At 53.7% G+C, this 22,292-nt stretch overlaps 2 protein-coding genes across 3 annotated transcripts; one reads left to right on the top strand and one right to left on the bottom strand.

The window, feature by feature from the left end:
* The first annotated feature begins 273 nt into the window (after window positions 1-273).
* Rasl10b (RAS like family 10 member B) lies at window positions 274-11,719 on the top strand. The gene is made up of 4 exons (XM_050132243.1): window positions 274-461; window positions 3,039-3,395; window positions 8,617-8,741; window positions 9,275-11,719. Exons 2-4 carry the CDS (start codon window positions 3,180-3,182, stop codon window positions 9,543-9,545), a joined length of 612 nt encoding a protein of 203 aa, XP_049988200.1. The 5' UTR covers window positions 274-461; window positions 3,039-3,179; the 3' UTR covers window positions 9,546-11,719.
* A 577-nt stretch (window positions 11,720-12,296) lies between these two features.
* Window positions 12,297-20,338, bottom strand: Gas2l2 (growth arrest specific 2 like 2). 2 transcript variants are annotated; one of them, XM_050132232.1, is made up of 7 exons: window positions 20,204-20,338; window positions 19,500-19,713; window positions 17,518-17,759; window positions 16,590-16,697; window positions 15,505-15,601; window positions 14,675-14,927; window positions 12,297-13,987 (listed from the first exon to the last, which is right to left on the bottom strand). In XM_050132232.1, exons 2-7 carry the CDS (start codon window positions 19,609-19,611, stop codon window positions 12,529-12,531), a joined length of 2,271 nt encoding a protein of 756 aa, XP_049988189.1. In that variant the 5' UTR covers window positions 19,612-19,713; window positions 20,204-20,338; the 3' UTR covers window positions 12,297-12,528. The 2 variants fall into 2 exon arrangements, with proteins under 2 accessions (XP_049988189.1, XP_049988188.1); XM_050132231.1 differs by having other exon boundaries at window positions 19,500-20,330.
* Between the last annotated feature and the right edge of the window lie 1,954 nt (window positions 20,339-22,292).

Below are 22,292 nucleotides of genomic sequence, written 5' to 3'. Positions count from 1 at the left end.
GGGACCAAGAGCTCAGCAGGGAGCAGGGTGGGTGGCGGTGAGGACAGGCAATCGCAGTGAAGCCATAGGCTCCGGGGCCTTTTCGGTCCCCTCCTCCGACTCCTCCAGGTTCGAGCCACATTTTCCCGGGGGAGAGTCAGGAGGGAGATGAAGGTCGAGGTTAGGGACTGGGGAGCCGGTCCCGCGGCGCCCAAGTGAATCCGTCGGGCTCGGGGACCCAGCGGATCCCCCCGCGCCCGCCTCCCTCTCCGCCGGTGCGAGTGGGGCGGCGCGCTCCGCAGGGCGAGCAGCTGAGCGACCCTCAGTGCTGCGGCCCCCCGCGCCCCAGCCCGCCTCGCCCGGGCCGCGGGAGGCGCCCCTCACTCTCCCCCCGGGCGGGGGAGCCCAAGGCAGCGCCGGAGCCCGGGGGGAGCGCGGCCGCGCCGGCCAGGGCAGGGGGCAGGCAGCCGGGACGGCCCCGGGTAAGCGGGAGGAGGAGGAGCGGGGTGACCGCGGGGTGAGGGGCGGCCCGGAGGCGGGGGGCGGGGGTGGCGAGGAAGCGGCCGCGGGAGTGGAGCTGGGGCCGGAAGCCAGCGGGGTTCCTGCAGCCCCCACACCAGCCACCGATCGGGTCACCGGGAGCCCGGCGTTCGCCGGTACCCTTACCCCTATGCGAACGTGGTGGGGACACACCGCGCGAGCATGTAGGGCCCGGCCTTTAGGATCCTCAGAAGACCCTGACCTCCCCAGTGTGAGGTAGAGACCCAAGTCCAGGCCAGGGAAGGGACTGGAAAGAGGCTGTGGCCTGAGTGTGTGACCCCTGTCTATTGCCTGGAGCTGTCTGCAGATCACTGCAGAATGCAGGCCCTGGGGAAGCTCAGGGGGCTTGGGCCCTGCTTCCCGGGACAGACCTTTCACCCCACATAACTAGGCATGGGTTTAGTAAACCGCTTAGACCCAGGATCTGTGCCTGGGAAGAAAGAGGAGCTATCTGTCCCCTTTGAGTTGGGGACCGGGCCACACTTAGGCCTGGTAGTTACAGAGGCTGGCCCGTGCCTAGGGGGCTATTCTTGCCCCTGCTCCTTGGCTCCCAGACTGTACCTGGTTTTTGTTTCTGCTACTACTAAGAAAGAGTTGGTTTTTGGGCTTGAGAATCTGCAGGTAGGGGTATATCCTGAAACCTCCAAATCACCACACCCAGAGTGACTCCAGACTCCGTTTCCTTGTTCTTTGCCCTCTCTTATTGCTCAGGACTCCCCCATCCCCACCTGCTTGTGCTGTTATGTAATTAACCCAGCTGAGTCTCTTTGCCAAGCTGGCAGCATCCAGGAATGCCCCGAAGGCCTAAGGACCTTAAGGGATCCTGTGGTGGGAGGGTTGGTCCTGTCTCAGCTGGCAGCAGACTCAGCAGAGAGCACCTGTTGGGGAAAGGACTTGCATGAGGCACAAAGGAGGTTAGAGTCCTAGACTTAGCTTCCCTGAGGCCCTGGGGTCTTGTTTTGTTGTTGGTGGTTTCTCTCTTCAACAAAGTGAAAGGCAACATAGGCATGCGCATGGGTGCCCAGGCACACACACACCACAAGTACGTGAGTCCACACAACAGTAAATCGTGACTCCTTCCAAGATGGCCAGGAAGTCCGACTGAGCATCCAAGAAAACCTTAGGTGGTCAGCAGTCACTGTTGCTTACCCACTCTGCGCCAGGCATGGGCTTTTCCATGAACAATCTCACCATACCTAGGAAGTTTCTTGGCCAAGGTCATACTTAGGTGAATGGCAGGGCTGGGAATGAAACCTTGATGGCTCGCACTCCAAGCCACGTCTTTTATTTACCATTGCGCACCCGTACATACCAATAGATTGAGTGCTTTAAACCAGGACAGTTGAGGGAACATTCAGCTATGAATCGAAACGATTCGTATATATGAAAAGAACATGCATCTACCAGAACACACACACAGAGACAGAGGCTGAAACCATGGCACCCTCAGGACCTAGTAAATCCACCTCCCTGTACCCATTTACTAACTGTGGCCACCATTCAACCCAGGAGGAAGGTTGTCTCCTTCCAGCTGAGAGATTTACTTAGGTTGTCTTGGAAGTGGGGGCTGCTGGCTCCCCTTTACATATGTGTAGCGCATGGCTCCAAAGCAGGTGTTTCACCCACAGACCTACAGCTAAAAAAATCATCAAAGTTGGGGGTTTTGTCCGAGCTCTAAAAGTCACAGGCACCTAGCAAGCAGAAAACTAATGAATTCATCTCCAAGTCCAGCCTCTTCCTGAGCAGCAGCTGTGTGCTGTGAGGCCCTCTGAGCTCCAAGGGATGTCAAAGACTCAGACCCTGCTTTTAGTCTGTCACTGTTTAGAGTCACTACGCTTAAATATGTTAAGCCCCACAACCTGTAGAAAGTAGCGGCAGGTCCTAGTTGTGTGGTTTGGGGCACATGGAGCTTCTCTGAAGTGCAAATAGGAATACTTTTCCCTTAGGGGTATTGTATTGACCGAGGATAACCGCGTCGGCGGGCTGGCAGCCAGTGCTCAACTGCGTTGCTCTCCGGAGTCAATGCAATCATCTAGTTCAGTGGGACTTTGGGAAATGCTAGGGGCATTTTGGGTCATCATGGTAACTAGAGGCTGCTATGGGAAGTTATCTCCTGAGAGCCACAAAATGAAGATGTCCGAAATAATGAGCCCTGCACTAAAAGAGCTCCCTCCCCTGAGGATGCCAAGAGGGCCTCCACTGAAGTCAGGGTGTGAATGAGACCCAGAGGAGGTGCCATTTATCCCAGGTTTGGGGCTGGGCCTGGAATTTGAATCCAAGTCTAGAGCTGTCTCCCCTGTGCACTGAAGTATGCAGGTTGAGGGGAATCAGGGCACCGTGCACAGCAGGGGTTGCAGGAAGGTGAAGAAGCTTGGGGGATAGATTGAGATAGTGGCTCTGGAAAAGGGAGACTTCCCAAGTGGCAATGGCAGCTTCCGCAAAGATGCAGAGGTGAAAAATAACAGCACAGGTCCAGGGATGATGACCCAGAGCACTGAGCCCATCTCTTGTCCCCTCAGTCTAGGTGGTGGCCGAAGAGGGCCAGAGGCAAGCAGAGGGAGCAATGGTTGGTCCTGACGGTGGCTGAGCCCCCAGCCCCTGGAATATGCAGCCCGGAGGAGCCCCAGGCAAGGACGCGGTGGCGGAGTGGGGCGGGAGGCATGGTCTCCACCTACCGGGTGGCCGTGCTCGGGGCGCGAGGTGTGGGCAAGAGTGCCATCGTGCGCCAGTTCCTATACAACGAGTTCAGCGAGGTCTGTGTGCCCACCACCGCCCGCCGCCTCTACCTGCCTGCTGTGGTCATGAACGGCCATGTGCACGACCTCCAGATCCTGGATTTTCCACCCATCAGCGCCTTCCCTGTCAACACACTGCAGGTAAGCTGCCCGTGGAGGCAGTCAGGCTACAGGGGAGAGGAGACGCCAACCCTCTCCACCTCTCCATCTCTGGCCCCACTGCCAGGAACTCCACACCACACTCTGGGCCTCCCTCCTTAAAGCCATCCCAAGAAGCTGCTCGTTTGTGTGCTAGTGAATTTCAAAGATGTTTGATGATTGTTTAATGTGTGCCAGGCCCTGCACTGGGCACCAAGACTGAATAGTCAGCAAATGCAGAATATGGAGTTTGCTTTCAAGGAACTCATAGTCTAGTGAGAAAGGACCAACAGTTATTGTGCGATGTGATGAAGGTTGTGATTGAAGGTGGTGTGGGAGAGCTAACGCAGCCCCGGCTGGAAGGGTCTGCCATGCTCAGGTGTACTGTGTCGCAGAAGGTGATGTCTCAACAGAGTAGAGGCAGTGGAAGAAGAACTAATAACCCTAATGCCTGTTCATAAGCTGAGCTCTCCTGCCATGGCCTCACACCCTCACTGTCATCTGTAGAAGGGCCGGCAGGACAGACTGAGACCTGAGACTCTGGAGACCCCAATCAGATCCTTTGCCCAAGGCCTTTTCTCTCAGGAACCCTTATTCCCAAGCCCCAGGACAGCCTCACGACCCCTCGCAGAATTAGATTTAACCATCCCCACTGCCCGCACTCCCTCCCCCACCCCACTCCCAGGCACCTTCCCCAGCTTTAGAACCAGAGCTTTCACACCTCTCTCTCTCCCTCTGGCTTGGGAGGAAGTTGGCTACAGGGGAAGCGGAAGCAGCCTGATGGGCCAGAGAGTGCAGAGGCTTGTGGGCATTTCCTAGAGACAAGAAGGAGCCCTGGCCAGTTGTGACAGCAAATTCAGCCATCTCTGGCTGGGGCCTGATGGAGCTCAGCTGCCCCAACAGGAGAGCCTTGGCCCATCCTGCTGTGAATATTTGACTCAGCACCCCAAGGAGAAACCTGGTCCAAGCATGTGATCCACAGTGCCTGAGAGGTCAGGACCTTCTACTTCTCACTTGGAAATTTTGGTGAAGTCTGGCTCCATGCCCAAGTGCATCTTTCACGTTCAGTTCATATCTGTCTTTACTAATTTCAGAATGGGTCAGGGGCATAAATGCCTCAACTGTGGCCTCGCAGAGTCTGTGTTCCTCCTCTGCCCCTTCCCCCCGTAGTACCCCTCCCTAGCCATTCTCACTGATGGCTCATTGACACTCAAGCAAGAAACCATATTTTCATTCGGTCTCCCCTTTTCCCCACTAAAAATCAACCCCACTATGTCCCGTGTCTTGTTTTGGGCTGTGGCTGTGGCTGTTGTTTGACTCTTAGGATAGAACCCAGAGTTTCCCACATGGTAAGTTATCTCTACCGCCGAGCTCCATGCCCAGACTTCTATCTTCTTCTTGCTGTTTTCATTAAGAGACAGGATATGGCTATGTTGCCCAGGCTGGCCTTGAATTTAAAATCCTCCTGCATAGTCCTCAGGGTAGCTGGGATTACAGGCATGCCTCTCCAAACCTGGCCCTTGCTTCTTTAATTTAACATTTTGGTTTTTGTTTGTTTTGCTTTTGTATTTGTGGGTTTGTTGTTTTGATTTGTTCTTGAGGCATGCATGGTCTTTCTATGTAGCCCTGGCTGCCCTGGAACTCATTATGTAGACCAGGCTCAAAGAGATCCATCTGTCTCTGCCTTCCGATCTTGGGATTAAAGGTGTGCAGCACCACACTTGACATTGTAACTGGAGCTAATATTTCCTGCCTCTGTCTGGAGGACATCCTCACTCTCTAGACCATTTGGGTCAATGCGAAAATAAAAAAGTAGCCTATGTATAAGTCAGTTTGCACGTAGGTCATGGTATTTGCAGGAGCGGTTAATGGAAATGGCATTGCCAATTCAAAAGATAAATAGACATGTGATTTAGAAAGTGTCTCCAAAGTCCCTTCTCTAAAAGTTTTATGTGTATCCTATGAAAGTCTGGGATTTTTTGATACTCTAGAACAGTGGTTCTCAACCTATGGGTCGTGACCCCTTTGAGGGATACCATATCAGAGATCCTAAATAACAGATATTTACATTATGATTCATAGCAGTAGCAAGATTACAGTTATGAAGTAGGGACAAAATAATTTTATGGTTGGGGTCACCACAGCATGAGGAACTGTATTAAGGGGTTGCAGCATTAGGAAGGTTGAGAACCGCTGGTCTAGAAGATGAGAGAGGATATTTTCAGTGTGGTCTATCTTTGCGTAGTGAAGGCTGTGCATTTTCTATATAGTTAAGACTTCTATGTTTCTGGTTTTGGTTTGGTTTCTTTCTGAGAACTACTAATATTATTTGCCTGTTTGGGGTTCTTATTATTGGGGGTTTTGTTTTTGAGGCAGGGTTTTGTGTAGTTCAAACTGACCTGGAACTTTTTCTATAGCCAAGGATGACCTTGAACTCCAGCCTCTCTGGATTAAAGATTAAAGAGCTAGGATTAAAGGCGTGCAGCACCGTGTTTGTGTGATTCTCCTCCTCCTTCTCTTCCTTTTCTTCTTCCTCTTCCTTCTGTTTCTGAGACAGGGTCTCCCTACATACACAACCCTCGATATCGTGGAACTCACTATATAAACCATGCTGGCCTCCAACTCACAGAGATCCATCTGCCTCTGCTTTCCAATCTTGGGATTAAAGGTGCGCATCACCACACCTGATGACCCTTTTCTTCTTGATTGACCCTCATATTAGATGCTAAGATCTCAAGGATGCCACTGCTGGAGCCCAGTTAGGGACTCTGAGTACAGAAGTCTCAAGAAGGGACCTTGAAAGCTCTACAGTCAAATATCAACCTTAAGAGTTTTGATGGCTGCTTTCTAGGAATAAAATAAAGTAATGCTTCCTAGAGTCTGGGCCTGTTACCTTCCACAGTCCCTTCTCCTCCTTCAGAGCAGGAAGCTGAAGTTAGAGGGCATGGGCAGCCTGCCGAAAGAGATGCCTGGAAACACATGGCTAAGGCCAGGTGACTGAGCCCCTAAACTATATCCCCAGACTTAGACCCAATTCCCATTTCTCGGCCTCTGTCTCTGTCTTTGTCGGCTAGGGGCCGAGCCCAGGGCCTTTTGTGTGAAAAGCACATTCTTTACCACTGGGCTGTGTGTTCAGTCCATTCTTTGACTCAATCCAGCCCACAGATGGCCTCTGGGAAAACAAATGAGAACCCTCCATGGAGCACACTGGCAGGAAAGCTGAGCGTTCTCCATCCCTCCTTTCAGTCAAGAAGTGGAGGGACGGCCCAGCCAATCTGGGGCTTTCTGTCGTTCCCTTTTACAAGCCTCCTGAGAAGAGTGAGTGGGAGGCATCCTGGGGTCCCCTCGAGGAGGCAGTGTGTTGGGGGAAGAGTGGGGCTGCACCCTCAGCCTGGCAGCCTCTTTCCAGCAGCTGGGGGAGGACTTGGAGAATGGAATTTATCCTCCCTCCCTCTTCTCAGGGGTCTCCACTCCTCACGTGGGGGTGGGAGATGAGTTGCGTGCATAGGCCTGCAGGCCCCTGGCACCACCAGCACCCCCCGCAATGGTGTCCCACCAAATCAAGATTTCCTGGTCTGGGAGAAAGCAGATTTATGGCTTCCTACATTCTTAGCTCTGTCCTCTGCATCCTGCCTCTGCACCAGAAATTAAAACCTCAGCACAGAGATGCCACATCATCTCCCCAGGGGAATCCACCGCAGCATCTCCCAAGCTTTGAAGCTGGAAGCGCCATTCTGAAGTCAGACTCACACTCAACAGCTGCCACCCAAGTCTGCCCCCTTCTGCTTCAGCCTAAATTCTTACCTCGACCGCATGCAAGCTGGGCCTGAAGCTGGGCCTCCACATCCTTCTGGCCTTCCTTTTTGTGTCTGCTGAAGATGGAGCTCAGGATCCCATATGTAAGGGCCCTTACGAGGAGAGACCCTAGTTTCCTTTGCCCCCACAAGGCCTCTGCCCCCGAAGCTTTGGGAACCTCCTTTCTGTACACTGTCTTCCCGAACATCCTTTTGCACTTACATCTGATGGCAGATTAACTATCTAATTAGTCCTTAGGGAACCTTCTCGTTAACACATTTAGTCTTTCCAAGGGCCTATTCATCTTGAGCTGAAGCCCCTCCATGAGAAGTTCTCACAGACAGAAGTATTTTTAAAAATATTTAAATAGCCAAGCTAGGCATGGTGGTGCATGCCTGTAATCCCAACAGCTGAGAGGCAGAGGCAGGAGGACCAAGAGTTCAAGGCCAGCTCGGGTTAAGTAGGAAGAATTAGTCCTTAACAAAAGCAATCCCATCTTTCTGGAACTCCTTAGGCTTCTGTTCTGTGTCTCCTCCGCCCCCTTCTGCTTCCANCAGAACTCTCTCCCTCTCTTTTCCTCTCTCTCTCTCTCTCTCTCTCTCTCTCTCTCTCTCTCTCTCTCTCTCTCTCTCTCTCTCTCTCTCTCTCTCTCTCTCTCTCTCTCTCTCTCTCTCTCTCTCTCTCTCTCTCTCTCTCTCTTTTCCTGGCTTACATTCAGGCTGCAACCCAAGGGCTGTAAAATTAGGGATAGGATTTACCTTGCTCCTGGTTGCCGGTACTGTGGGTTTCAGCACCATGGAGAGAGCTTACCAGTATGATTACTGCAGTTCAGAAGCTAAAACCCCACTTAACAAGGGACAAAAGGAGGGAGTGTGTAAAATGGAAAACAAAACAAAAACAGGGCCCTGGCCCTCCTGGGTGCTCACTGCAGTTGCGAGGAAACAGAAATAGGATAGCTGTAACTAGGGTATAATCCATGACCTCAGACACAGGAGAGGCTGGACACAGTCCTCTGCTTGCAGGGAGGGTGGCAAGTCCGGGCTGTCCTGGGTAGGAGCTTCATATAAGCCTTGGAAGATAATACAGTAGGTAGAAGCGCTCGGTCAGGGTTGTGCTCTTAGGGGGGATTCATAAATGCGTGTTGAACAAAGGCCTGGATGGATGGATGGATGAATTAGAGCTAATCCCCAGATCCTCACAAGGTAGTGTGGTGGGCCAAAAAGTCAGTCAGCCTGTGACTTGCTCTCTCCTGACTGGGGAGGAGAAGTTACAGCTCTGAGCACCTGCGAGCTGGGGAACCTGGCCTTCTGCGGGGGAGGGGATAGGAAGCTCCGGTGTGGTGTAGGCGAGAACACTGTTTGACAGGGTGGCTGGGGGCTGGGAGGCCTCATGGCTGCTCTGACAGTGGTATTGGCCGGGGGTGTTACAGGAGTGGGCAGATGCCTGCTGCAGGGGACTCCGGAGCGTCCACGCCTACATCCTGGTCTATGACATCTGCTGCTTTGACAGCTTTGAGTACGTCAAGACTATCCGTCAGCAGATCCTGGAGACGAGGTGAGGAGCTGTGACGGTCTGTTGTCTCCGTGGGCACCCTAATGGTGGCCTGTCTCCAAAAAGGGGTACACGGGCAAGGGGTGGGGGGAAACAGGTCACAGGGAAATGTATGCCTTTTCTGGTTCCCACGTGTCCCCCCACCCCTTTCTCTTTCTTCCTTTCTTTCCAACTATGTAGCCAGGTTGGTTATGAACTCAAAATCCCCCTGCCTCAGGCCCCCTAGTGCTGTAATTACAGGTGTGGGTCACATACCCTACTTCTATTGACTCATTTTGGGACCCCTGCTTTTTACATGGCGGTGAAGAACAGGGGCTGGGGTTACATGGCCTCAGATCAGTTGACATATAAGCCTCAGTTTCTTTGTCTGTAAAATAGACAATAGTATCGACTTTCTTGCATCCAAGATGTGCCTTTTAGAGATGTAACCTTCCCCCAAGGGGCTGGGGCTACACCTGGATCAGAGTACACGCTAGCGCGGAGTCCAGTGGTTTTTGAGACTGGCAGCGTTTTCAGAATTCTGTTTCGACCCTCAGGGTGATTGGCACCTCCGAGACGCCCATCATCATCGTGGGCAACAAGCGCGACCTGCAACGCGGACGCGTGATTCCGCGCTGGAACGTGTCGCACTTGGTGCGGAAGACCTGGAAGTGCGGCTACGTGGAGTGCTCGGCCAAGTACAACTGGCACATCCTGCTGCTCTTCAGCGAGCTGCTCAAGAGTGTGGGCTGTGCCCGCTGCAAACACGTGCACGCCGCCCTGCGCTTCCAGGGCGCGCTGCGCCGCAACCGCTGCGCCATCATGTGACGCTGCGTGCGCCCTGCTGCAGCACTGTCCCAGAGGAAGAGAGGGCAGGGCGGGGCCAGCCTCCCTCGGGACAGTTGGGCTAGAGCGGGGAATCTCCGGAGGAGAACTCTGGGCTCCCGGCCTGAAGCACTCCTACAGCCACACACCTCCCCTGCGAGAATCAGAGGGCGAGAGGGAGCCTCCCCGCCACTTCCCAGTCCTCCCCTCCAACCTGGGTCTCCCTGGGACAGCCACCTTCAGTGCTGTAGTGTAGTGCCCGGCCCCAGGGGGCGCCACAATCTGAGGGCTGAGCGTGTGAAATGGAGGGTGGGGTGAGGAGGTGCTGTCTTGGCCGGGCCCCTGCTCATCTTCCCTACAGTGTGTCTGTCTTTGCCACGTGTCCCCTTTTGCAATGTCTGTCCACTCAAGTATCTGTCCGTCCTCATTTGTCCTGTCTTCCCTTCAGCGTCCCTCCCTGTCCCCCAGCTCCGCTCACAGGGCTCTCATTTCGTCCATCCCCTTGTCGCAGGTCCTGGCAGCTTTGCGATGCCTTCTCACCGGCAGCGCCACCGGCACAGGGCAGAGAGAGGCAAGTGGCCCAAGGACCAAAGCCAAGGGGTCCGAGGGCTGAGGTCCCACAGCCGTCAGGGAGAGAAGGCAGAGCTCTTCCTCATCCAGGGAGACCTCCTTGCCCAGCAGCCCCCAGAGACGCAACCACCTACTTTCCAGCCTTAACTCAATGGTCCCTGCCGGGTGCCCCTCACCCTTCCTGACCCCAAAGCCAGATGGGCCCCGGGCTAAAATTCCTTTTGTTTTGTTTGACAGTGTGGAGAGGAAATTCCCCTAAGGATAGTTTTCTCTCCGTGATGCTAGGTCCTACTTCTCCGTTACCTCCTGCACTGGGATGGTCTGCTGTATTATGGGAGGTTGAGTTGTGGGGACTGGGGGTGGTGGGCAAGGTGGTGCCCAGGAGGGGGTCAGGTTATGCCAATGGTAATTCTATGTCCCAGTGCCACCTCAGTCCAACTGCTTAAGACTCTGCCTCCATCAGGTCTCAGGTTGTCTTGATCAGTCTGTGTAGGGGCAGAGCCGAGAAAAGAATAAGGGAGCTTCTTGTGCCTGGGGGAGCTAGGCATGCATCCCCACCCATAGGTGGAGGCCCTCAGGATCTGACCCCTTGTCCTAACACCAGGTTGGCCCTATGCCCTAACTCACCCACCCCATTTTCCCCGGCTGCCTGGCCGGGTTTCTACCTCTCGTCACCGGAGCTGATCACTGTCAGTTTTGTACCGATTTAGACATAATAATCCTGGAGATTCTAGGAATGGCCTGAGGGACTGATGGGGGACTTGGAGGGAGGGAGGAAGAAATGGTGGTGCCACGTCCCCTGCCCCGGCCGAAGAGAGTTCTTGAGGCTGACCCTTTAGCCTCAGCCCTGGTCCAGTTGGGAGGATAATAAGGACCCTTTGTTAAGAGGGGTACATAGGATGCCCGGCTTTTTCCCGGGCTGCAGTGCACAGACCAGGAAATCAGGTACCCAGAGAGGTTATGGGGAGGGATCTGGGGGCAGGGGTAGGGGTGAGGAATTTATGGTGTTCCCTTGTGGGAGGGAATCCATGATTCTCTCTTCTGCTTCACCTACTGAATCTCACTCCCTCCACCCAGCGGGGCACTGCAGTAGAGCAGCAGCCGCCCTGACAGTGGGCAGCCCAGCATTCTGGGTTCTAGTCCTTGCTGTCCTGCAAAATTTGGGGCTAGTAACTTGCCCTCTCTGAGCCTCCCTCTGAAATAGAGGTGGTGGCTCCCCTTCCCCACACTTCAGAGTGGCTGGAAGGGTTAGGAGAGATGCCCACTTTCCTCTCCTACCCCTGGTTCCACGGGGCGTGGGGTAAAGATGGCAGCATCTCATGTGCCCGATCACACACCCCCCAACTCTGAGGCACTTGAGGCGAGGGTGGGGGGATCCAGGCCTCTGGCTGCCCCCCCCGGGGGGACCATTGGAATGTAGCCCCCCCTCACCCTTTCCTCTTCATCCCAGGTCTTGGATTTCAGGTCCCTTCACCCTCATTCTGAGTCTCTGTCCTTCCCCTCCCCAACCAGGGTTTCCCACACAGGGTCTGGAAGTGTGTGATACCCATTGAGCTGTTATCGGAAGTCAGATTAAAAATCAGGGAGTGTTTTCCCTCGTTTCTCTACCTCGGTGTCAGCTCTGTTGCTCGTGGAGGGTGGAGTGGGTCCCCACCCCAAAGTCCAGGTCAACCCAGGGATCAAAGGGGAAAAGGTACTGATAATCACAGTCACACAGAGGGTACCATCAGCTGCCTTCTCTACTGCCTGGAAGACTCAATCCTGTTTCTGCGTCTTCCTCTCAGGCAGGGGTCAAATTTAGGGCCTCCGAACATAGCTTCCTGGACACAGAAGTGTGATGGCTGCCATCAATCAGCTCTCTTCTCCCTGAGTGATCCCTGTTCTCAGGGCCAAGGGAAATCTTTAAAGTCAAGGGTGGCCTTCAGGAGCCTGTGTGGTGGGGAAGGGGGGGGGGGGGGGGGGGTACCTTTGTCGCTGTCCGCGGTTCTGACCACCAGGACTTCATAGAAGCCTACCCTTGCTGACCGATCCCTCCACCTTGTCTCCTCCAGCAGAGACAACAACGTTTGAAGTTGCACCTCACTACCCTTCCTCAGTCTTAGGGAAAGAAACCCCCCCCAAAAGCTGAGGTTCAAGGACAGACCCACGTGTGTTTAATAACTTACAGCTGGGGAAATGTTCAGAGGCTGAGGAACTGTTCTTGGGGTCAACAAAAAGATATGGGTGCTCCCCACTGCCGCTACTTGATGCTGGCTTGCAGTGGAAGGCATGGGCTGCCCTTCTGCTCGACTGAAGAGATGGGGTCTTCACAATACTCCTGGCCAAGGCCCTGTGCCGAGTGAGGGACCATCCTTCCTCACACATACATTGTACTGCACACAAAATTTTGCTGTGGTCTTCCCCATTTGTAGACTCTTCAGACCCAGGATTCCTCGTCAGGTCGAAGTGGGGTTCCATTGAGCTGCAGGGCCTCCTGGCTCTCTGAAGCCAATGAGATGCCTGCTTCTTTCTTTTTCTCCTCCTCCTTCTTTTCACCTGCTCGTTCCAATGTAGCTTTCAATAGCCTGCTTCCAGGAGCTGTCCTGGCTGGACCCAGGCAGAGGTAGGTCAGTGGCTTGGGAATTCTGGAAGGTCTTTTCTCAGGCCTGTGGTCTCTGCGCGGCCGGATTCTAGGTCTCAGCTTCAGTTTGTAAATGGATGGGATTTTCTGAGGCTTCCGGAGGGTTCTTTTACCCTTGCCCAGACAAACCCCAGCTTTGTCAGAACTGGGGTCTGAGCATGAATGTGTGGGAGCCTCCGGGGTGGCGAGCCCAGTCCTGGTGGAGCAGTCCTTCCCTCTTGTGGATGTCACAGTCTTCATTGGGGTACTCTTGACAGTCAGGTTTGCCTTTATCCTTGGTCCACTCTCTCTGGGTCCTAGCTTCTCTTCAGGACTTCTTGGGCCCACAGCTGGCTTAGGCGAGGCTTCAGAGTCTACTCTCCAGGCTTTCCGATCCACTTTAAGGAGGGGTGGGGGCCCCTGAACCAGTTCTTGGATAACTTTGTCGTAAGGCCCCCCAGATTCAGGCCACTTCCCACCCAGGCTGGGAACATAGACTCCACTTCGAGGGATGGCTTGAGACCTTGTATCCCGATCACAGGCAGGCCCCACCCCCAGCAGTTTCATGTTGGCCACAATCTCCTCGTCAAGGCTACGGTAGAGGGCTTGCTCTCTGGTCTTGCCCAGGAGCAGAGATGTATGACCCCCCTTCCACGTCTGTGTGTCTAGGCTCCTGGGATCCTCAGCCTCCAAAGCTATCTGAATGTCCATCTGGTGGCCCCCATGGCTCGCTTCAGCAGAGTGGTGCCCATGTGTGGATCTATCCAGGTTCCCTGTGGGAGCCCTTGATGGGCTGGGTCCTCTCTCCATGGAACCTCCACTTTCAGAACCCAAAAACCTTCTGGGTGTTGGGGGCCGGGCAGAGGAAAGTCGGATGGGGATCTTGGTGAACCCTTTGCTGGGGGTTGGGGATTGCATAGATGCAGGTTCACTGAGCTGTGGGGAAACACCCTGATTCAAGAGCCAGATGCCATGAGGGTTGACTAGGCTGGAGGAACGAGGTGGGGGAGATGGTCCTCTTGCTGATGTCTCCTTACTGGTGGCCTCAGGGATTTGGAGCCTCTGGGGGGTGAGGGCCTTGGTATGGGTTCCTTGTCTGTCTGTGTCCTTGTGATCCCAAGACGTGGGAGTCCTTCCTCTGGGCATTTCACCGTGGCATCTCTTCTCTCTCTTTCCTGACAGGGTCCTTCGTAGGTCTGGGCTCCTAAAGGTAGATGGGAATTGGGAACCGGGTGACTGCATCCTCTGAGATGGGGTTATTGGCCTCTCTTGGGACCTGCAAAGGAGACAAACAGGCTGGAAAGAGAAACCTAGGCCTATCCGAGGCATTTCCCACGGATGGACCGGGGAGAACCAGTGTTCTCCCTAGGATGAACCGAGAGAGCCCTACGCAGCCGCTCTTCCTGCCTGTTCTCCCTTGTTCCCCGTGTTGCTGAGAGAAGGTGACTTCCGCCTCCAGCCCTGGAGGTTGATGATGACCAGAGCCTATCCGTATTTGGGGCCGATCTCAGTCTCACTTTAATCGTGAAATGGAAGGACATTAAATCTGGCCATTCCTTTGCTGGGCCTCAGCTTCCTTGGCTATAAAATGGGTAGATATTTGAAGCAATGAGATGATCCTTAAGTCCTGGTTTTGATCACAAACACCTGAAGGTTTATCTTGTTCTGTGGTCCTGGGTTAGGGAGTCCAGGGTCTTGTACATACCAGGGGAGCATTGTCCCATTGGGCTATAGAACCCTTCTCTTTTAAATTTGGTTTTGTGATATGGCCTTCCAAAGTGGCCCAGGAAAAACCAAAATTCCCAATCTTCCCGTCTTGGCTTCCTGAATGCTAGGACTTCGGGCATCTGCCCCCCTACCCGGCACATGTGAAGTTTTGTTGGGGTAGGACATTGTTCCCTTTATCTTGGGGGATGAGCCACTGAGAATACGGAGGAGACCCTTACTTATCCCTCTCTTGTACCTTAGTAATGGGGCTGTCTCTCTGATGATCCTAGCCTCTGATCCTCGTTCACCATGAGATTGGGGAGGAGAGGGCGTGGGGGGCCTCAGTCTTCGGCTGGAAGAGGTGTATGTCCTCCAGTCCACGGGAGGCAGCGGGCTCTGTGAGCGGCTGATGGTCATTGTAGGCCGGGGCTGTGAAGGCCCGTCCTGCATCTTCACTTCGTGCTGCACCCGCGGCCCTGGGGGCTTCCGGAAGCTGCCTGGTTTGTGGGCTACCCACCCAAGGCCCCCCAGAGAAAGCAGAAGAAAGAAAGGTTCAATTCCTGTTTATCAAACTCATTGTTCCTCCTTCCCATGCTCTCAAATTCTGTTTATTCCTTCTTATAGGCACCAGAGCCTACAGTGGCAGCCCCAGCTTCTACAAAGGGGTTCCGGGGGACACAATCTGGTCAGGGAACCCAACATCGGGATTTGCTGAAAGTTATGTTGTGTTGCCGATCTGCAACTTTAATTCAAATTATGTGCTTATTCGGGGTTACTTGGCATACTAAAGAGGATTAGGGAAAGACGGAAACCAAATCAGAAGGACCACCAGTGTGGATTCCAGGCCAGACCTGTTCTCTACTGAGTAGAGAACATCTCGGACAACGCTGTTTCTGCGTGTCTTTTGCGCCACCTTGTGGTTATTTATACTATTGCACCACGACGTCCCTCTGTCTTCTTCACCCACAGTTCCCGCAGCTGGAGTCCTTAGAGATCAGGCCTATTTGCCCTCCCACAGGTAGCCTTCCAACCAGGAGCTATGTCTCTCTAACTAGCCCCATAGGCGAAACCTCCTGGGGAACTCACAGAGGGACGTACACCGACAGGGGTCATGTTTGTCCAGATAGTGGCCCAGCGTGTCCCAGCCGCCCCCAACACGCACCATCACGTGGCTCCGGAGGATCTGAGGGAGCAAAGGTGAGATTTGGAGCTGAGAGAAGGACTTTCCCTATTCCCGTATACTTCTTTAATCACGTTTGTGATTGGGAGACAGGATAATTTTCTGTTTAGTCTCACCCATGACAGATATCACTTGTCAAGCGTGAGAGTCAGACTGGCAAACAGGAAGTTGTGCACCCACAACTGGGGACACTCTTTGTTATACAGGGGTTTGCACTTGTCGCTACTTGCAATTGATACGGGACCATCATTCCTCTGTGATGGGTGACAGAGACAGTGGGAGCTCTACCCAACTCTGTAACGGGACAGGGTCCCATAGTCTTTTCAAGTCTTTAATTTCCACAGTTCCAAAGCGGGACCACAAATCCCTGGCCCGTACCCACCTCAGATCTTGGGATCTGAGGGGCTCAGGTTGCTGGCTCGGCTCCCAGGTGTATTCTACACCCATGGAAAGGCCTTGGCCACGCCCATCTGCCGACCACACCCCTGAGCACAGACCATCTCTGGGGAGGTGAAGCCAGGCACGGGGGAGGGCTAGTGGGAAGCCCATCCCAGACCTGTACCGCTGCCCACTCTACAGAATGGACAGGTTCCAGGGTCTGAGCGGTGTACTTTGGGATCCACATGGCTGGGGTCATACACTGAACACAAACCCAGGGTCTCAGGTCCCTCGCTCTCTGTCCTGTCCTGTGAAATTTGGAAAGCGGGGGCACCTTTTTTATAGACCTCCTTTCTGCCTGTAGACTCAGCTCTGACGGGGGTTGGTGGAGGGTGGTGGCTCCAGCTACATTGGTGGGAGGATGAGATGGGCTTGTCCACTCTGCCTAGAATCTCCTGGAAATTTCCAAGGTAGGGTAGAGCCTCAAGGTCTGGTGACATGGAGTGTATGATGGGTCGCTTCCCATCCTTGCCCTCAGGCTCAGGCAAGGTTCCCTGAAAGGAAACCCCATTTGGCTGCTGCTGGAGGTCCCTCCACCTTAGGCCCAACTTACCCTGATGAAGATGACCGTGTCGGAGTCCCCTACTCGGTACTTTCCCTCAGATATCTTGACCATGGAGAACTGCACTGGGCATGTGCAATGACTCACGAGGTTCTGCACCTGTGGGCCGTGGCAGAGACTCAGCCCTCTTCTCTGCCTGAGCATCCAAGTCCGTTCACATACTGGGGCAAGCTAAACGGGGTGCCTATCTGCCTCCACACAGTCCCTTCCCCCCCGCTGGTGCTGAAGTCAGGCCTGGGGGCTGAGAGGCTTTAAGGAGCCCATAGGAGCCACCCCTGTGGTCCTCTTCCCCTCTGACAGTGGGATACAGTGGACTGTGCTGTTTGACCAGCACGGGGCAGAATCCCGTGCCCATTGCGTCACAGGCCTTCAGCTAAGAAACCTTCCCGAAAGATTGCTTGGGCTCATGAGCTGGCGACCACGTTTGGCAACATAGCAAGGGAAGGGAAAGAGAAATGAAAAACAAGAGAGGAGAAGAGAAAAAAATGAAAGAAAAAGGTGGAGCCCCATTTTTCCCAGTGACGGGAATGGGGCTAGCCTCGGGGAAGAGCCTCCTCCTGTGAGGGGATTCCACTCTGGAAACCGCCCCCACGCACTTCATGTTCGCTTAATTCTCACAGCGGTCACAGAAAATGGCTCCTGTGCCTCAGTCCACTCCATGGCTCTGGACGGAGGGTCAGAAAGGTTAAATGATTTGTCCAAAGCCACAAGGTGGGTCACGAGGATGCCATGTCCTTTGCACCTAGCCTACAGGGCTAAATGAGAAGCGTGCAGTGATGGGCTGGGGCAAAGGCGGTAAGCGGCAAAAGCCACTGTCGTATGCGGTGAGGGTAGGGGCTCGGAGTGGAGCAGGGCAGCGAGGACCGGAAGAGGAGGGCGGGGCACAGGCTGGGCCTGAGGGCGTGGCCGGGCGCCTCACCATCTGGTCCAGGTTGTGGAAGTGGCTAGGCCTGCGGGCAGGGGGTGCGGGTGGTGGCGGATCCGGCGAGGGCAGGGCCAGCTCGCGCCTCAGCTCCTCATCGATCTCCTCTTCCAGGTGCACCAGGGCCGGTGCCGCCACACCGAAACGCCAGGCGCGGCGACCCAGCTCCAGCAGACACAACAACACGCTCTTCACGTTCTTGCGCAGCACCAGGTCCTCTGTCTCGAACATCAGCACCTCTGATGTAGGAAAAGGAGAGAAGGGGACAGCACCTCTGATGTAGGAAAAGGAGAGAAGGGGACACGTGTGGCTTAAGTCCCCTCTAGAGACCATCCCTAGGCTGAGGTAGCAGACACCGGAGGGTGGCTCGGGTTTCAGCATCTCGGGTTGAGGAGGAGGCTGGTGCGTGGGCAAAAGTATTTGGAGCCCGGCTGATCCTAGGGCAGGAAAGGGGGTTTTTTCTGTCCAGCTCTCCTCCGATCCACTTAGCCACCAAGAAGACCCCAGGAGCAGGAAACAGTTTTTTTCTCTTCCTACCCATCCTTCAGATTCCCCAAATTTAGCTCCAGAGAACCAGGCTGGCTTGACTATAGGCTCTGTGTACCTCACCCTACGAGGCTCAATCCCAGATTCTCTCATGCGATCTCAGATTCTCTCATGCGTGACCTCCAGCTGGCTCCAGAGCCCCAGTTTTGATTTTCTGGAAAATGGAGTTGTAGCCTATCTCAGCAGAAAGCTGTTTGAGGGTTTGATGCTGGGAATGAGACATAAGCTACATCTCCAGCCAGATCATTAGCTTTGATTAACCTTTGACCCAGCCCTTTCCTCCTCTCCACCGGCCAGGAGTTCAAACCTGACCCTTTCCCTGTCCCACGGGTCTGGAGGGTTATGCAATCACACCTAATCCCATTCCTGGGTTCAAGGCAAACAATTGTCACTCCCTAAGTCAGGCGCCCTAGGGATCCCTGCAGGACCCTGTCCCTCCCTGCAGGGTACTCCCCCATCCCCAGCTCTCTTCCCATTCTTTTTTTTTTTTTAAGATTTATTTATTATGTATGCAGTATTCTTAGTATTCTGCATGTATGCCTGCAGGCCAGAAGAGGGTACCAAATCTCATTACAGATGGTTGTGAGCCACCATGTGGTTGCTGGGAATTGAACTCAGGACCTTTGGAAGAGCAAGCAGTGCTTTTAACCACTGATCCATCTCTCCAGCCCTCTCTTCCCATTCTTTAGTCCAGTGGTTCTCAACCTATGGGTCGCAACCCACTGGAATTGCGCATCTGATATTCATGTTACGATTCATAACAGTAGCAAAATTACAGTCATGAAGCAGCTGTGAAATAATTTTATGGTGTGGGGGTCACAACAGCTGTATTAAAGGCTCACAGCATGAGGAAGGTTGAGAATCATGGCTTTAATTCCTCAGGTTTACTGGCCGGTTTTCCCCAGTTTTCTGCCTTTCTTGTGTTTTGCTATTGCTCCCCCACGGCCTAGTTAATTCTCTTTCCCCAAACCTCTCTCCTTACCCCAAATCTCTTTCCTCTCGTTGCCCTTGCTGGTGCCCATGACTGTTCCATTCTGCACATTCCCATTCTGGATCCTATACTATACACTTGACTGGAGCACACATCCCCCTGGGCTGTAACTTCTGAATCTAGCCAGCACTCTGCCTTCCTAGGCCATGCATCCCTGGGCATTGGACTCTAGTCTCGGTCCTTGGTAGCCAGCATGCACTGGAAACAGAAAAGGTGATTCGTGTCTCTTCATGGATTGAATCATTAACAGATGTTTATTGATCGTCAGTGTATGTTTATAAGGATTGGCTACGAGGAAAAGAAACTGATACACAAAAATATAGCTACCTCATGGAAAACCTAGAAGAATACCTCAACTTCTGATCCCCCCATATCTAGCCTAGCTTGAGCCTCCATGTAACGCATGTCCCCACAATATAAGGGTCTGAGATAGATGTGTTACCTTGGATGCCCATCTCCTTGCGACACCAGTGGATGAAGTTGGAGATGTTGTCCCTGGCCTGGAAGGTACCTGGCTGAGCAGCCCCATTGCAGAAAACCCCAGCTTGGGGCATGGGAATCTTTTGAGCTCGGTCAGGTGCCTCAGCCAAGAAGGCCAGAGCAGCCTCTGTGACAGTGTTGGCATGCCGGCACAGCACCAGGCCAGTCTCCAGCACCTGCAGGAAGTTGGCTGCATCAACGTCCAGCCCGTACAGATCCCGAAGCCACTCAGCCAGGTCTTCCTTCATGGCCTCCAGGTACTGTTCGCTGGACTTGAAGGGCCGGATGCTGCGCACAGGAGGCCCTGGGGTCCTGGGCCTCCTCCTGTGTCCCCTGTGCTGAGACATGGCTGGAGCAGAAACTCGGGAGGAAGTAGGAGCCTCCTGTCCCCTACTGCGCTCTCTCTCTCTCTCTCTCTCTCTCTCTCTCTCTCTCTCTCTCTCTCTCTCTCTTTCTCTCTCTTTCTCTCTCCTCCTGCTACCTGCTAGGTCAAGGTCCTGGCTCACTTCTCCTTAATTTAATAGGTCCCCTTCTCCCCTCTGAGAGCCCAGGGCTTCTGGCTCTGCAGCTTGCTGCTGGCTTCAGCCTCTGGGCCAGGCCCAGCCCCCAATGCCCACATTCCTCAGTCCCTGCCTGAAGTTTCCCTTTGGTGGCCCTGCAAGCGACCTCACTCTCAGCTGCCCAGTCCGCTCAGTTCGGCGCTTCCCAAGACTGGTGGAGGTGAGAACACCCCTCTGTCAGGGCCAGACAAGTCATCTGCTGCTTCCAGCCCGCGACTGTCGCCTGCCAGGGAGCCCAGAACAGCATCTAGGCTGGGGCCTCGCTGCTCTGCTTTCCTTCCTCTCCTTGGAGACAGCAGCTGCTACAAACACTCCTTGTTAACTCTTCCTTCCAGCAACCAAGTGCCTCTGTCCTGCTGCAAGGTCTGAGCAGAGGGAGCAGGGCAGAGAGGGTGGGACTGGGTTGTTGCACCCACTGACTCCTTCTGGGGGGGGGGTGAGGGAGAAGTGCAGAGCCAGGGGCTTAGAGGTCAATGAGCTCTGAAGAAAGAATGAGCATGAGAGAGATCCAGCAATAGAGACCAAAGATGGGAAATTCACCCCAAAGCCCTTTGGGGGTGGCATACACTCCCTGGTCTCTCTGTGCCTTAGTTTCTCAGCTGTCAAATGGGAAGGACAATATCTACCCTCTGGGGTAGAGATTTTGTGAGGAACAAAAGAATAATATGAAGGAAAACACCAGACCCTCAGGACACACAGGCACAACCTGGGTGAGTCCCAGCTCTGACCCTGCGCCAGACCCTCAGAACACACAGGCACAACCTGGGTGAGCCCCAGCTCTGACCCTGCAGCCCTGTCTACAAACCGGAGAATCTGTTCCATCCCTGCTCCAGGCGTGTGATTCTTCTAGAACAGTCTCATCCCCTGGGCACAGCAATGCATTCATTCAACAGAGATTTCTTCCGTTGCTGCTGCTGCTGTTTTGTTTTTCGAGACAGGGTTTCTTTGCATAACCTTGGCTGTCCTGGAGCTCCCTCTGTAGTCCAGGCTGGCCTCGAACTCACAGAGATCCGCCTGCCTCTGCCTCCCGAGTGCTGGGATTAAAGGTGTGTGCCACCACTGCCCGGCTCAACATGGTAGTAGCTTCTACTATGTACCAGGCATTATTGTGGGGCTGAGAATACAACAACAAACAAACATACTTCTGCCTGAACTCCAGAAGCTACTTCCATGTTACTAGGTGATGGGTGGCAGATGAGCAAATAACTCTGGTTAGGAGTGCTGGCACACACCTGTAACTTTAGCAGCTGGGAAGCTGAGGCAGGAGGATCAAGGGTGCAAGGCCAGCCTATATAGCAAACTCAAGTACAGACTGGAATGCATGATAAGACCCTGCCTCGAAAATCAAAAGATGAAACAACAACAAAATAAATATGCAGTCATTCGGGCAGGGACAATTATTGGGGAATATAATACAGGAGAGAGTGGATGTTCTATAGGCAGGTGTACCTTCCATAAAGGAAAGGCCTTGATGCTAAGGTGTCGTCTGGGCAGAGACCTGAGAGAAGTGAGGACATGAGCCCACATGATGACTGGGAGCAGCCAGTGCACTGGCTTGGAGGCAGGAGCATGCTTGGTATGCTCTAAGAATAGCAATACTAAAAAAAGAAAGAAAGAATAGCAAAAAGAGGGGGTGGAGAGATGGTTCAGCAGCAGTTAGGAGGGATTTCTGCTCTTCCAGAGGACCTGAGTTTGTCCACTAGCACCCACATAGCAACCATCTTTAAGTCCCGTTCCTGGGATCTGTTGCCCTCTTCTGGCCTCCATGGGTACCTGCACACAAAGGGCAAACAGATACATAATACCTAAATTTTGGCTGGACGGTGGTGGCCCACGCCTTTAATCCCAGCACTCCAGAAGGCAGAGGCAGGCGGATCTCTGTGAATTCAAAGCCAGGTTGGTCTACAAGAGCTAGTTCCAGGACAGGCTCCAAAACTACAGAGAAACCCTGTCTCGGAAAAACAAACAAAAAATTAAGTTTTAAGAAAGTGAAGCAAGCTAGAGAGACAGCTCAGCAGTTAAGAGCGCAGGCTGCTCCTGCAGAGGACTTGAGTTCAGTTCCCAGCATTCGCACAATGACTGACAGCTACTGGTAACTCCAGTTCCGGGGATCAGAAGCCTTCTTCTGGCCTCTGCGGGCACCAGACATGCATGTAGTATGCACACACATATGTAGGCAAACATTCATGCACATA

Source organism: Alexandromys fortis, unplaced genomic scaffold, assembly GCF_014885135.2.
Source record: "Alexandromys fortis isolate MF-2015 unplaced genomic scaffold, M_Fortis_MF-2015_v1.1 scaffold_412, whole genome shotgun sequence".
Taxonomy (NCBI): domain Eukaryota; kingdom Metazoa; phylum Chordata; class Mammalia; order Rodentia; family Cricetidae; genus Alexandromys; species Alexandromys fortis.
The sequence above is the reverse complement of the archived record's forward strand: the minus strand, read 5'-3'. Positions and strand labels throughout refer to the sequence as shown.

What these genes read in the sequence shown, in the direction of transcription:
- Rasl10b (XM_050132243.1), top strand. Translation starts at nt 3,180, where the DNA reads ATGGTCTCCACCTACCGGGTGGCCGTGCTCGGGGCGCGAGGTGTGGGC. An exon ending in TCCCTGTCAACACACTGCAG is followed by an intron (nt 3,396 to 8,616) that starts GTAAGCTGCCCG and finishes GGGGTGTTACAG; the next exon opens with GAGTGGGCAGATGCCTGCTG. An exon ending in CAGCAGATCCTGGAGACGAG is followed by an intron (nt 8,742 to 9,274) that starts GTGAGGAGCTGT and finishes TTCGACCCTCAG; the next exon opens with GGTGATTGGCACCTCCGAGA.
- Gas2l2 (XM_050132231.1), bottom strand. Translation starts at nt 19,884, where the DNA reads ATGTCTCAGCACAGGGGACACAGGAGGAGGCCCAGGACCCCAGGGCCT. An exon ending in ACACGGTCATCTTCATCAGG is followed by an intron (nt 15,602 to 16,589) that starts GTAAGTTGGGCC and finishes TTGCTCCCTCAG; the next exon opens with ATCCTCCGGAGCCACGTGAT. An exon ending in GAGACAGCCCCATTACTAAG is followed by an intron (nt 13,988 to 14,674) that starts GTACAAGAGAGG and finishes TCTCCTTTGCAG; the next exon opens with GTCCCAAGAGAGGCCAATAA.